At 42.8% G+C, this 13907-nt stretch overlaps 2 protein-coding genes across 4 annotated transcripts in view; one reads left to right on the top strand and one right to left on the bottom strand.

Annotated features, from left to right (window-relative positions):
* Positions 1-13907, top strand: part of LOC134357299 (uncharacterized) — a 185980-nt gene that overhangs the window by 68954 nt on the left and 103119 nt on the right. The window lies entirely within an intron of this gene.
* Positions 1-13907, bottom strand: part of LOC134341494 (pecanex-like protein 1) — a 275158-nt gene that overhangs the window by 194474 nt on the left and 66777 nt on the right. For all 3 annotated transcript variants that reach the window (XM_063039370.1, XM_063039362.1, XM_063039377.1), the window contains exons 11-13: positions 12593-12729; positions 6217-6370; positions 3798-3830 (exon numbers count right to left, since the gene is read on the bottom strand). In XM_063039370.1, the coding sequence (XP_062895440.1) occupies positions 3798-3830; positions 6217-6370; positions 12593-12729 (324 nt within the window). The remainder of the gene's footprint in view (positions 1-3797; positions 3831-6216; positions 6371-12592; positions 12730-13907) is intronic.

Raw genomic sequence — 13907 nt, 5'->3', positions numbered from 1 at the left:
CCTCAAGTGTCACCAAACTTCTAGCACAAACATAGCATGCCCACAAACTTACTAACCCCAACACATACATCTGGAATGTGGGAGGAAACCAGAGTGTTTAGAGGAAACCCACATGGTCACGGGGTGACCATACAAACCCCAACAGAACGGCAAGAGTTGAACCCAGTCACTGGTGCTATAAAATTTTAGGCTAGCTGCAATGCTACCGTGCTGCCTTCATTTCTGTCTGATCTCATTGAGGTTACAATGAGATCAATTGCAACCTCATTGAGTGGAGAACTGGCATGAAAGGCTGAGTGGTCTCGCCCTGTTCTTAAATCCTGTGCAGCAAACACCTTATCAGAAAATCAGATATTTGAATTGTATTCACCACCCGCAAAAATTCAAAGTTCAAAATAAATTTATTATCAAAGTACATAAATGGCATCGTATACTACCTGGAGATCCATTTTCTTGCAGGCATTCACAGTAGGTACAAAGAAATGCTATAGGATCAATGAAAAACTACACTAAAACAAAGACGGGCAAACAACCAATGTAGAAAGATTATGTTTCTCCAAATGCTCATAAATCCTGTCTCTCAGGATCTTCTCCAACAACTCGCTCACCACTGAAGTAAGACTCACTCATCTATAATTTCCTAGGTTACTTCTACTCCCTTTCTTGAACAAGGGAACAACATTTGAAACCCTCCAATCATCCGGTACTTCTCCCGCCCTTATTGATGATGCAAAGATCATTGCCAGAGGCTCAGCAATCTCCTCCCTCACTTCCCACAGTAGCCTGGGATAAATCTTGTCCAGTCTCGGTGACTTATCTAACCTAATGCTTTTTAAAAACTCCAGCACATCCTCTTTCTTAATGTCTATATGCTCAAGCATTTCAATCCACTGTAAGTCATCCCCACAATTGTCAAGGTCCTTTTCCCTGGTAAATACTGAAGCATTAAGTACCCCCACTACCTCCTCTGACTCCACACACAGGTTTCCACTTTCACACCTGATTGGCCCTATTCCACACTGCTCATCATCTCACTCTTCACATGCTTGTAGAATGCCTTCAGGCTTTCCTTAATCCTACTCGCCAAAGCCTTCTCGTGGACCCTTCTAGCTCTCCTAATTTCATTCTTAAACTCCTTCCTGGCAACCTTGTAATATTCTACAACGTTATCAGTACCTCGTTTCTTGACCCTTTCATAAACTTTTCTTCTTAACTAGATTTTCCACATTCTTTGTAAACCATGGTTCTTTTACCCTACCATCCTTTCCCTGCCTTAATGGAACATACCCATGCAGAATACCATGCAAATGTTCCCTGAACATTTGCTACAGCTCTGCTGTGCATTTCCTTGAGAATATCTGCCCCCAATTTATGCTCCCCAGTTCCTGCCTAATAGTATCATATTTCTTCCTTCCCCAATTAAATGTTTTCCCAAATTGTTGGCTCATATCCTTCTCCAGTGCTATGGTAAAGGAGATAGAGTTGTGATCACTAGCTCCAAAATCTCTCCCACTGTGAGATCTGACACCTGACAAGGTTCATTTCCCAATACCACATCTAGTACAGCCTCTACTCTAGTTGATTATGTACATGTTGCGTCAGGAAATCTTCCTGATCACACCTCACAAACTCCACCCCTTTGCTCTAAGGAGATGCTAGTCAATATTAGGAAAGTTAAAATCTCCCAATTTACAATGACTAATTAACTTACTATCTGGTATCTCTTTGGACTGCAGAGGGAAACCAGAGCACCAGGTTCTCACGGGAAGGATGTACAAACTTTCTTATGGAGGACACTGCAGTTGAACTCCAAACTACAATGCCATGAGCTGCAATAGCATCACGGTAATCATTATGCTGCAATGGTGCCCATAAACAGAAGTGCTCATTATTCAAATTAACGGTATTCCCCCTGGATCTTGTAAGTAAATATAATAAACAGAATGGCCCTTTGGCCCATCAAGATCATGCCAACCATCAGCCACCCAGCAAAACTAATCCCATCTATTCTCCCCACTTTCTCATCAGCCCCACATATCCTACTACCCACCCACACACACACACCAGGGGCTTACCTCACATATTATAAAATCCCTTCATGACATGTCCACCCTTCTATATCCCTCCCTTATACATTATGCCAATAATCCTCTCAACTATTGCACACGTCACCAGTAGTACACCCAGATGTAAACATCTGTCATTATAAATGTCTTTCATGCAACTGTACAACAGCTTATCTACACCCAGCCAATGTGCACCTTTCCATTATGCACACTGCCTGTCATGAACATTATAAACACAAGAGATGCTGGAAATCTTGTGCAACACACGTAAAATTCTGGAGGAACTCAGCAGGTCAGGTAGCATCTATGAAGGGGAATAAATAGTCAATAATTCGGGTCGAGACGTTTCATCAGGATTCTGTTACTGTGATTATTTATTCCCCTGCATAGATGCTGCCTGTATTGTTGAGTTCCTCCAGTATTTTGTGTCATGAACACTGCATGTTGTACACCATGCCAATGGTATACCTACCCCATAACATATCAACGCATTATATACCTACTGCATGTTGTACTCACTGTACATTTATCCTTGATAAATCCTACCCAGAAAAAATATCATACGCCATTATACACCTCCACCCACAATGTCATGTCTATTGAATATTTGTGCACTGTACACCCCACCCTTTAAACATATTTCAACACCCTCCAACCCCAAGGTGTTATGCACCTACTGATTATATCACATGCAACGTAAACCCTTCCATTTAATTGAACACAATATACAGCCAACTTTCTGTACAATCATCAATTTGCTCTTTGACATATACTCTGACCTCACCCATTACAAAGACTGTTAATGTTGTTGGGGTTTTGTTGAATGGAGACCGTAGGAATAAATATTTTATTATTATATGGAAATACAGCACGGTCACAGGTCCTTCTAACCCAACGAGCTAATACCACCCAATTACAGCCATGTAAACAATTAACCTACTAACCTGCACGTCTTTGGAATGTGGGAGGAAACCAGAGCATCCGAAGGGATCCCACACAGTCACAGGGAGAATATACAAACTCCTTACAGACAGCGACAGAATTGAATCTTGGTATTTATAAATACTGTTACACTAACTCTTACACAACTGTGTTGCCCCACGTCATTTTGAGTCAATGACCAACATGGTCTGAGTATTGTGTTGAGGGCAGCCCACAATTGTTACCATGCTTCAGTGCCAACATAGCTAACCACAACTCTCTAACCCTGAACCTAACTGTACTTCTTTGGAATATGGGAGGAAACTGGAGCACAAGCAGGAAACCCATGCAGTTAAGGGGAGAATGCACAAGCTCCGTACAGATAGTGATAGGAATCAAACCCAGATCACTGACCATTGGTGTTGTAAAACAATCGTGCTAACCACTACTCTACTGTGCCAACTATTCTGTGTTAACAACCCCATGTAATGCTGGAACAAATTCTACTAAGTGCATTAACCAGGGAAAGTAATGTTTTAAATATGATCTCCTTGAAGACCTGGTTCACTAAATCTGTCTTGAATGATTCATTCCTATTTGGGACTAGAGAAGCATTAAATCAGTCAGGAACTGATTCACTGAAAAAGAAAATTTCTACAACTAGGGCTCAACAGGAGCAAGATGCTGTTTTGGTAAGACAGGGCTGAAAGATTAAAATCACTTGGGACTTCCATCATTTAAACAGAATAATCAAAGTGTCTGAGTGACATTCCAGGCTTTGGCCTTTGAGGTACAGTTATCATTACTCACGTGAACAGGCGAAGCAGGATCAGGCTGAGCACTCTGAAACAGAAGAGAAGAGATAGAAAGATAGATAGATAAATACTTCATTGATCCCAAAGGAAATTACAGTGTCACAGTAGCATTACAAGTGCACAGATATACAAATATGAGAAGAGAGTAAGAAAGAATAAAAAATAAGTTACCTCAAACAATCCAACAGGAGGGAGTCATTACTTCCCCAGTTACAGATTGTCTTATTATAGAGTCTAATGGCTGAGGGTAAGGACGACCTCATATTGCGCTCTTTGGAGCAGCGCAGTTGTTTTAGTCTATTCCTAAAAGTGCTCCTCTGTTCAGCCAAGGTGGCATCCAGAGGGTGAGAAACATTGTCCAGGATTGCCAGGATTTGCCATAGGGTCCCTTGTTCTACCACAGCCTCCAGTGTGTCCAGTTTGACTCTTATAACAGGGCCAGCCTTTCTAATCAGTTTATTGAGCCTGTTAGCATCACCCATATTGATGCCATTGCCCCAGCACACCACCACATAGGAGATTGCACTGGCAACAACAGATTGGTTGAACAGGTGAAGGAGAGGCCTGCATTCTCCAAAGGACTTCAGCCTCCTCAGACTCTGGCTCTTTTTGTACACAGCCTCTGTGTTGGTGCTCCACTCAAGTCTGTCAACCAAGTGTACCCCAGGTATTTGTAGGTCCTCACTACATCCACGTCCTCACGATCAATAGTCACAGGGAGCAATGCAACCTTAGTCTTCCGAAAGTCCATCACCATCTCCTTTGTCTTACTGATGTTGAGCTGCAGATGATTTAGCTTGCACCATTCGACAACGTCCTCCACTACAGCCCTGTATTCATCCTCTCGTTCTCCCTTTATACACCCAACTAGTGCTGGGTCATCAGTGAATTTCAGCAGATGACATGACTCGGTGTTGTACCTAAAGTCCAAGGTATACAGGGTAAAAAGGAAGGGAGCCAGTACAGTCCCCTGTGGGGCTTCAGTGTTGCTTATAGCCATGTCTGACACACAGCTCTGAAGCCACACACACTGTGGTCTGCCAGTCAAGTAGTCTATTATCCAGGAGACAATGGAAATGCCAATTTGCATTGAACAGAGCTTTTCCCCCAGCAGTGAGGGCTGTATGGTATTGAAGGCACTTGAGAAATCAAAAAGCATGATCCTCATAGTGCTGCCCTGCTTACCCAAATGGGAGTAAGCCCTGTTCAGCAGAAAGATGACAGCATCATCGACTCCAATATGCTCCTGGTGGGCAAACTGCAGGGGATCGAAGGCTCATCTGACCAGGGGTCAGAGGTGAGCCAGGACCAGCCTCTCTAAGTGTCTTCATGATATGTGAGGTCAGGGCCACTGGACGGTAGTCATTCAACACTCTCAGCTGGCTGTTCTTGGATACTAGGCCCACACAGTCAGGACCCTTTCCAGGCTGAGATTCAGAATGAAAATGTGCTGGAGAACTCCACACAGCTGCTCAGCATACTCCTTCAGGACCTTGGGGTTCACACCATCTGGTCCCAATGCGTTGCCATGTCTGAGTTTCCCCAGGGCCCTTCTCACTTGCTCAATAGTGAAGGTGAGTCCATGATTGGGGAGTTGGTTGGTGGAAGGTGGGGGCTGGGGGAGGTGAAGATCAGGACGTAAGCAGTTGGTATATGGAGGTGTGGATGATAGGTGCAGGGCATAAGGGGGATATAGACAGTGGTAGCCTGTGTTGTTCATCCACATGTTGAACTGGAGGGGGGAGGAGGGAGGAGGGAGGAAGGGAGGCGTTGGTGCTGAAAGAGCATTGGGTGCCTCGGTACCTGGACTGGTGTGCTGAGTGGGTGTTTTAACAGGAGGGCAATTGTCAAACCTATTGAAGAATTGGTTTCACTCATCAATCCACTCACGGCTGCATTCTGAGTCCGTAACAACTAGGCTGATTGAAGCCAGTGATGTTCTTCATGCCTCTCCACACTTCCCATGTGCGACTCTGCCCAAGTTTGTTCTCCAGCTCTCTCCTATTTTCTTCTTTAGCCACCTCGATTTTCTCCATTTCCTCCCTGTCTCCTGATCTAAAGGCTCTCCTTTTGTGATTGAGAAGAGCCTTTAGATCACAGGTGACCCATGCTTTGGTTTGCTGTTAGTGAAGCAGCGAACAGTCCTTGATGGTCCTTGAGGTGTCAGGGCTACAATACACAACCACAAGAGATTCCGCAGCTGCTGGAAATCCAAAGTAACACACAAAAAATGCTGGAGGAACTCAGCAGGTCAGGCAGCTTCTATGGAAAGGAATAAACAGTTGGTGTTTCAGGCTGAGACCTGGTCTTGAAGAAGGGTTTCAGCCTGACCTGCAGTCCCTCCAGCATTTCGTGTGAAGAGCTGCAATAGATTGGTTTACTTGAACAAGGGACAGAACATCACTCACACTTACCTTTAACAGGGAGTATTGGCAGCTAGCAATAACTAGGCAGAAGCACAAAACAGAGATGTCCTTGAAAAACCCCTTGTCAAGAAGGCTGAATCCAAGAAGGGCAACGAGGACAGCCAAGGAAACTGATAACACATTTTCTCCAATGCCCTGATTCCTGCAAAAGTACAGCAAGGTTTTATCCAACTGTTGTTCTCAGATATCTTTACATGAGTCTTTAGTCTATTTAATATGTTGGACAAACTCCAGTATCAAATCAAGACACTTAGAATTCCAGCATTCTCCTGCATAAAACGTGAGAGCTCTGTTTATTGTCTAGAACAATGGTTGTTTCCTTGACTACTGAGAAATCCCGCAGGGAGAGCTACACACATAAGATGCTGGGGGAATTCAGCAGGTCAGGTAGTATCTATAGAAGGAATAAACAGTTGATGTTTTGGGCCAAGATCCTTCATCAGGACCTCAGTGAGAGCTGGTGCTTGTGGCATATGATTCCCTCATGACCTTATGTATCACAGAATTTGAGAGAAGCAAAGCTCACTGAACCTGCTGATTGTGAATGATCCAAACAAGTCCGAGGACAATGGGAGCCGAGGCACACCTTGCAAGCAATGTCTATAAAATTGTTCCAGTTTAAGTAGAATTCAGCAAAAACAGAGAGGTGCAAACTGGGTATGTTTTTTAAACATATCCAGTTATATGGAGAGGAGATTTACCAGGATGCTGCCTGGATTAAACAGCATGTCTTATGAGGATAAATTGAGTGAGCTAGCACCTTTCTCTTTGGAGAAGAGGATGAGAGGTAACTTGATAGAATTGTACGAGATCTTAAGAAGCACAGATTTAGTGGATACCCAGAAACTTTTTCACAGGTGGAAGTGACTAATATGAGGTGGCATAATTTTAATGTGATTGGAACGAAGTATAGGGGGATGTCAGAGGTACGTTTTTTACACAGAGTGGTGAGCGTGTGGAATGTCCAGCCAGGGGTGTTAGAGCCAGATAGATTAGAGCATTTAAGAAACTCTTAGACATGCACATGGACGATAGAGAAATGGAGGGCTATGTAAGAGGGAAGGGTTAGATTGAACGTAGAAAAGGTTAAAACAAAGGCACAACATTGTGACCAAAGGGCTTGTAGTGTGGTGTAATGTTCTATGTTCTTAAAATAAGGTGAAGTAACATCAACAATTAATCCCTGGTACTCTTTTTCAACATAATTTCAATAAAAATCACCATTAAGTGCATCATTGCACTAATAAGATTTGGCGTAAATCTGAAGTATGAAAGCAAGTAGGCTTAAGAACTGACAACAGCAAGGAGGAATACACACAAAATACTGCAGGAACTCAGCACATCAGTAAGCATCTATGGAAAGCAATAAAGAGCCAACATTTTGGACTGAGACTCTTCATCAGGTCTTTAGATGAATTCTCTGAGGAAAGGAATGAGAAGGATCAGAGAAACTGAGAGGGCTAGGGTGCACAACTGAATGAGTGAAAGAGACTGGACTTTGCCGGGGGGAGCAAGTGGTCAGCATGTCTAAGTGGACTGAAGAATTTATTCAGAGTGGGAAACTGGAATGGAGAACTGAGCGATAGACTGGAGGGATTGAATGGATTGTGGGAGGGAGTAGAGACAGATTACCAAGAAAGGTGAGAAATCTATGCTTTTTGATTTTGAGAGGAAATGCCTAACAGATGTTTTCATGGAGTTTTATGGAAGATTGTGAAGGAAAGTTGCTTTCTAGAAAGTTACTTTCAGTTAATTCTTCCCCCAAGCATATGAAGTCAGAAGTTTAAACTAGTAAATTCAGGGCAGATTTCAGAAACTTATTCATACAAAGAGAGATCAATTCCTTAAATGATGGTAAGAGATGAAATGGAAAGAAAATATAAACTTGAAGCCGATAGGAAGCTGCAGTGCAGGACATTGGGTGAAATGAAGTGAGCTGACAAATAACTATCTCATATCTTGCTGAAATATCAGATTTTTCTCATTAGGTTTCAAAATATATTTTGTATGAAAACTTTGCACAAGCAAACACCCCCCCCCCACCACTTCATAGGTTAAGAGTGAAAGGCGAAATGTTTAAAGGAAACATGAGGGGGAACTTCTTCACTCAGAGGGTTGTGAGAGTGTGGAATGAGCTGCCAACAAGAGTGGTGGACACGGGTTCAATTTCAACATTTAAGAGAAATTAGTAGGTACATGGATGAGACGGGTATGGAAGGCTATGGAGGACTATGGTCCAGGTGCATGGACTAGATGGGACACAGGACCTATCTCTGTGCTGTAGTGTTCCATGAGTCTAAGAAAACAGGCAACATTATTTTAACAGAGGTTACAAACATAGATTTAGGGTCAGGTAGTGTTGAGGAAGGAATCTGCAGAAGCACTTGGACAGGCTGGGAGAATGGGCAAAGAAGTTGTAGATGGAACATGTACAGTGTAAGGTCATGCACATTGGTAGAAGGAATAAAGCTGTAGACTATTTTCTAAATCGAGATGAGGAGGAATTTCTTTAGCCAGGGCGTGGTGAATCTGTGGAATTCATTATTATGGACAGCTATGGAGGCCAAGTCATTGAGTATATTTAAAGCAGAGGTTGATAGGTTCTTGTTTAGTTAAGGCATCAAAATTCAAAAATCAGAGGCACAAATGGACTAAGGAGTCCTTGTGCAGGATTCCTTAGAGATTAGCTTGCAGGTTGAGTCAATGAGAAGGAAGGCAAATGCAATATCAGCATTCATCATGAGAACTAGAATAAAAAAGCAAGGATATGATGCTGTGGCTTTATAAGGCAGCACTTGGAGAACTACGAGATGTTTTGGGCCCCTTCTCTAAGAAATGATATGCTGGAATCGGAGACAGTCCAGAGGATATTCACAAGAATGACACCAGGAATGAAAGGGTTAACATTTGAGCAACGTTTGATGGTTCTGGGCCTGTACTCACTGGAGTTTAGAAGAATCGGCAGGGTGGGGGGAGGAACAGGTCTCATTGAAACCTTTTGAATATTGAAAAGCCTAGATAGAGTGGATGTGGAGAGAATATTGCCTATAGGGGTGACTCTATACCAGACAGCACAGCCTTTGAATAGATGGACGTCCATTTAGAACAGAGATGAGGAGGAATTTCTTTAGCCAGAGGGTGATGAATCTGTGGAATTCATTGTTATGGACAGCTAAGGAGGCCGAGTCATTGAGTATAACTTAAAGCAGAGGTTGATAAGTTCTTCTTTAGTCAAGGCGTCAAAAGTTACAGGGAGAAGGCAGAATAGTGCTGACAGGGATAATAAATCTGCCATGATGCAGCGGACTCCATGCAGCGCCTATGTTTTATGGTCTTAGGGAGCAACACACAGAATGCTGGAGGAACTCAACAGGTCAGGCAGCTTAAGACCATAAGATCAAATGACCAAAAGATATAGGAGCTCACTTAGACCATTTGGCCCATCAAGTCTGCTTCGCCATTTCATCATGGTTGATCTAATTTTCCTCTCAGCCCCAATCTCCTGTCTTCTCCCCATATCCATTCATGCCTTGACCAGTCAAGAATCTATCAACCTCTGCCTTAAATATACATAAAGACTTGGCCTCTACAGATGCCTGTGGCAAAGAATTCCACAGATTCACCACTCTCTGGTGAAAGAAATTCCTCCTTGTCTCCATTCTAAAAGGACACCCTTCTATTCTGTGGTTGTGTCCTCTGGTCTTGGACTATCCCACCAAAGGAAACATCCTCTCCACATCCACTCTTTCACCATTCGATAGTTTTCAATGAGGTCACCCCTTAATCTTCTGAATTCCAGCAAATATAGGCCCAGAGCCATTAAACGCTCTTCATATGACAAGCTATTCAATCCTGGAATCACTTTCATCAATTTCCTTTGAACCCTCTCCAGTTTCAGCACATCCTTTCTAAGATAAGGGGTCCAAAACTGCTCACAATACTCCAAGTGAGGCCTCACCAGTGCTTTATATTCTTGCTTTTATATTTTAGTCCTCTAGAAATGAATGCTAACATTGCATTTGCCTTCCTCACCGCAGACTCAACCTGCAAATTGAATTTAGCACAAGGATTCCCAGGTCCCTTTGCACCTTAGTTTTTTGTATTTTCTCTCCATTTAGAAAATAGTCAACCCGTTAATTTGGCATGTCAACAAATACACTCAAAAACTTCTGTAGATGTACTGTAGAGAGCATTCTGACAGGTTGCATCACTGTCTGGTATGGAGGGGTTACTGCACAGGACCGAGAGAAGCTGCAGAAGTTTGTAAATCTAGTCAGCTCCATCTTGGGTACTAGCCTACAAAGTACCCAGGACATCTTCAGGGAGTGGTGTCTCAGAAAGGCAGTGTCCATTATTAAGGACCTCCAGCACCCAGGGCATGTCCTTTTCTCACCGTTACCATCAGGTAAGACGTACAGAAGCCTGAAGGCACACACTCAGCGATTCAGAAACAGCTTCTTCCCCTCTGCCATCCGATTCCTAAATGGACATTGAACCCTTGGATACTACCTCACCTTTCTTTTAAATATACAGTATTTCTGATTTTTGCACATTTTTAATCTATTCCATATACATATACTGTAATTGATCTACTTATTTATTATTATTCTTTTTTTTCTCTTCTAGATTATGTATTGCATTGAACTGCTGCTAAGTTAACAAATTTCACGTCTCATGCCGATGATAATAAACTTGATTCTGATTCTTCCACCAAAGTACATGACCATGCACTTCCCAACACTGTATTCCATCTGCCATTTCTTTGCCCATTCTCAAACTACCTGCCCCTTCATCTATCTTCATATTGTCTGCAAACTTTTCAACAAAGCCATCAATTCTATCATCCAAATCATTGACATATAACTTTAAAAAAAATTGGTCCCAACACAGACCCCTGTGGAACACCACTAGTCACTGGCAGCCAGCCAGAAAAGGCTCCCTTTATTCCCACTCTTTGCCTCCTGCTAATCAGCCATTGCTTAATCTATGCTATTATCTTTCATGTAACATCATGGGCTCATAGCTTGTTAGCAGCTTCGTGTGGCACCTTGTCAAAAGCCTTCTGAAAATCCAAGTACACAATAGCAACTGACTCTCCTTCGTCTATCCTGCTTGTTATTTCTTCAAAGAATTCCAACAGATTTGTCAGGCGAGATTTTCCTTTGAGGAAACCATGCTGACTATGGTCTATTTGTCATGTGCCTCCAAGTACACTGAGACCTCATCCTTAATAATCGACTGGCTATAGCTTCCTTTCTCCTGCCTTGAAGAGTGGAGTGACATTTGTAATTTTTCAGTCTTCCAAAACCTTTCCCGAATCTAGAGATTCTTGAAAGATCATTATTAATGCCTCCACGATCTTCTTAGCCTCCTCCTTCAGAACTCTGGGGTGTACACCATCTGCTCTAGGTGACTTATCTACCTTCAGACCTTTCAGTTTCCAAGAACCTTCTCTCCAGTTATGTTAACTTCACATACTTCATGACTCCTGAACCTGGAACTTCCACCATACTGCTCGTGTCTTCCACCGACTGATGCAAAATACTTATTCAGTTTGTCCACCATTTCGTTGTCCCCCATTACTGCCTCTCCAGCATCGCTTCCAGCGGTCCAATATCCACTCTCACCTCTCTCTACACTTCATGTACCTGAAGAAACTTTTGCTATGCTCATTAATATTATTGGATAGCTTACTTTCATATTCCATCTTTATCTTCTTAATTACTTTTTTAAAGCTTCTGTGGAAATGAATAAAAACAGTCGATGTTTCAGGCCGAGACACTTCATCTGGATTGGAAAGGAAGGGGGAAAAAGCCAGAATAAGAAGGTTGGGGGGAGGGGGTGAAAGGAGTACAAGCTGGAAGATGATAGATGAAATCAGATGGGTGGGCCATGGGGGATGAAGCAAGAAGCTGGGAAGTGACAGCTGGAAAAGGTAAAGGGCTAGAGAAGAAGGAATCTGACAAAAAGGAAAGTGGACCATGGGACAAAAGGTAAGGAGGAGGACGGTCACTAGGGGAAGGTGATAGGCAGGTGAGGAGAAGAGAAAGGGTGAGAAGGGAGCCAAGGTAGGGAATTGAAGAAGAGGGAAGGGGGAAGGGGAAGAATTACCCAAAGTTAAGAAATAGATGCTCATGACATCAGGTTGAAAGCTATCCAGACAGATTATGATGTGTTGCTCCTCCAACCTGAGAATGGTCTCATCATGACAGTAAAGGAGGTCATGAACCAATACGTCGGAATGGGAATGGGGATTGAAATTAAAATGATTGGCACATTTCAATAAAATAAATTATTTTATATTGACTTTAATAATGTTGTGTTGCTACAAAGTTATAGAGACCTAAAAGCAAAAATCTTTTACCTGTCCAGTAAAGTCATCAAAGCCAGACGATCATAATGAATCTCCACCCACTTTCCAGGTAAGATCCAAAATCTGTAAGATTGTCTGCAGCTTGAGTTCTCTTCTACTTTAACAGCTGATTCACGATCTCCAGCTCCCTTCAGAAATGAATGGTAATGGATATCTTTAAACACAAAATCTCAACAACCAGCCAAAAAACAGTTTGCAATTGGTTTGACTGAGTTTCAGAGTTGTTTCTTTGGATGGTAAATCTTGAACTATTAACAACAGGAATTCTGCAGATGCTGGAAATTCAAGCAACACACATCTAAGTTGCTGGTGAACGCAGCAGGCCAGGCAGCATCTCTAGGAAGAGGTACAGTCAATGCAGCATCTCTAGGAAGAGGTACAGTCAATGCAGCATCTCTAGGAAGAGGTACAGTCTGTACCTCTTCCTAGTGATGCTGCCTGGCCTGCTGCGTTCACCAGCAACTTTGATGTGTGTTACTATGAACCTTTGTAGTTTTCTTCCACCTACTGTGGATGCTTATTTGATGAATGTCATCAATAAATTTTGAAGAGATATGGAATCAGAGGATCTGGGACCAGGCAGGAAGAAGGGGTCTTTGTGTTAGTTCAGACAGTGACTCTCTCAATGGTACAGCAAACTTGAGGAGCCTCTTGTTTCTCTTTTTCTTTTGCTTCACATTCCCCTCTTGTCTCTCCAGATGTGTGGACACAGAAACAAAGAAGAAACTAAGCTCCAAGACAACAGTTAGGAGGAAGGAGCTACCTAAGGACTTGATGTGATGTGAACATAAAACATAGAGCAATACAGCACAGTTCAAGATCTTCGACCCCTGATGTTTAACCTACTCCACGATCAATCTAACCCTTCCCTTCTACACAAACCATAGCCATCCATTTTCCTTTCATCCATGTGCCTATCTAAGCATCTTTGAAATGTCCCTAATGTTTCAGCCTCTACCATCTCCCTCAACAGTGCATTCCTGGTACTTAACACTTTTTGTATTTAAAAAAATCTACCTCTGGCATCCTTCCTATACTTTCCACCACTCACCTTAAAAGGATGTCCTCTGGTATTGGGGCAGCACAGTAGCTTAGTGGCTAGCATAATGCTTTACGGCGTCAGCAATCGGTTTATTACATAGAAACATAGAAAATAGGTGCAGGAGTAGGCCATTCGGCCCTTTGAGCCTGCACCGCCATTCAGTATGATCATGGCTGATCATCCAACTCAGAACCCTGTACCTGCCTTCTCTCCATACCCCCTGATCCCTTTAGCCACAAGGGCCATATCTAACTCCCTCTTAAA

This window comes from Mobula hypostoma, chromosome 2 (genome assembly GCF_963921235.1).
Source record: "Mobula hypostoma chromosome 2, sMobHyp1.1, whole genome shotgun sequence".
Taxonomy (NCBI): domain Eukaryota; kingdom Metazoa; phylum Chordata; class Chondrichthyes; order Myliobatiformes; family Myliobatidae; genus Mobula; species Mobula hypostoma.
The sequence above is the reverse complement of the archived record's forward strand: the minus strand, read 5'-3'. Positions and strand labels throughout refer to the sequence as shown.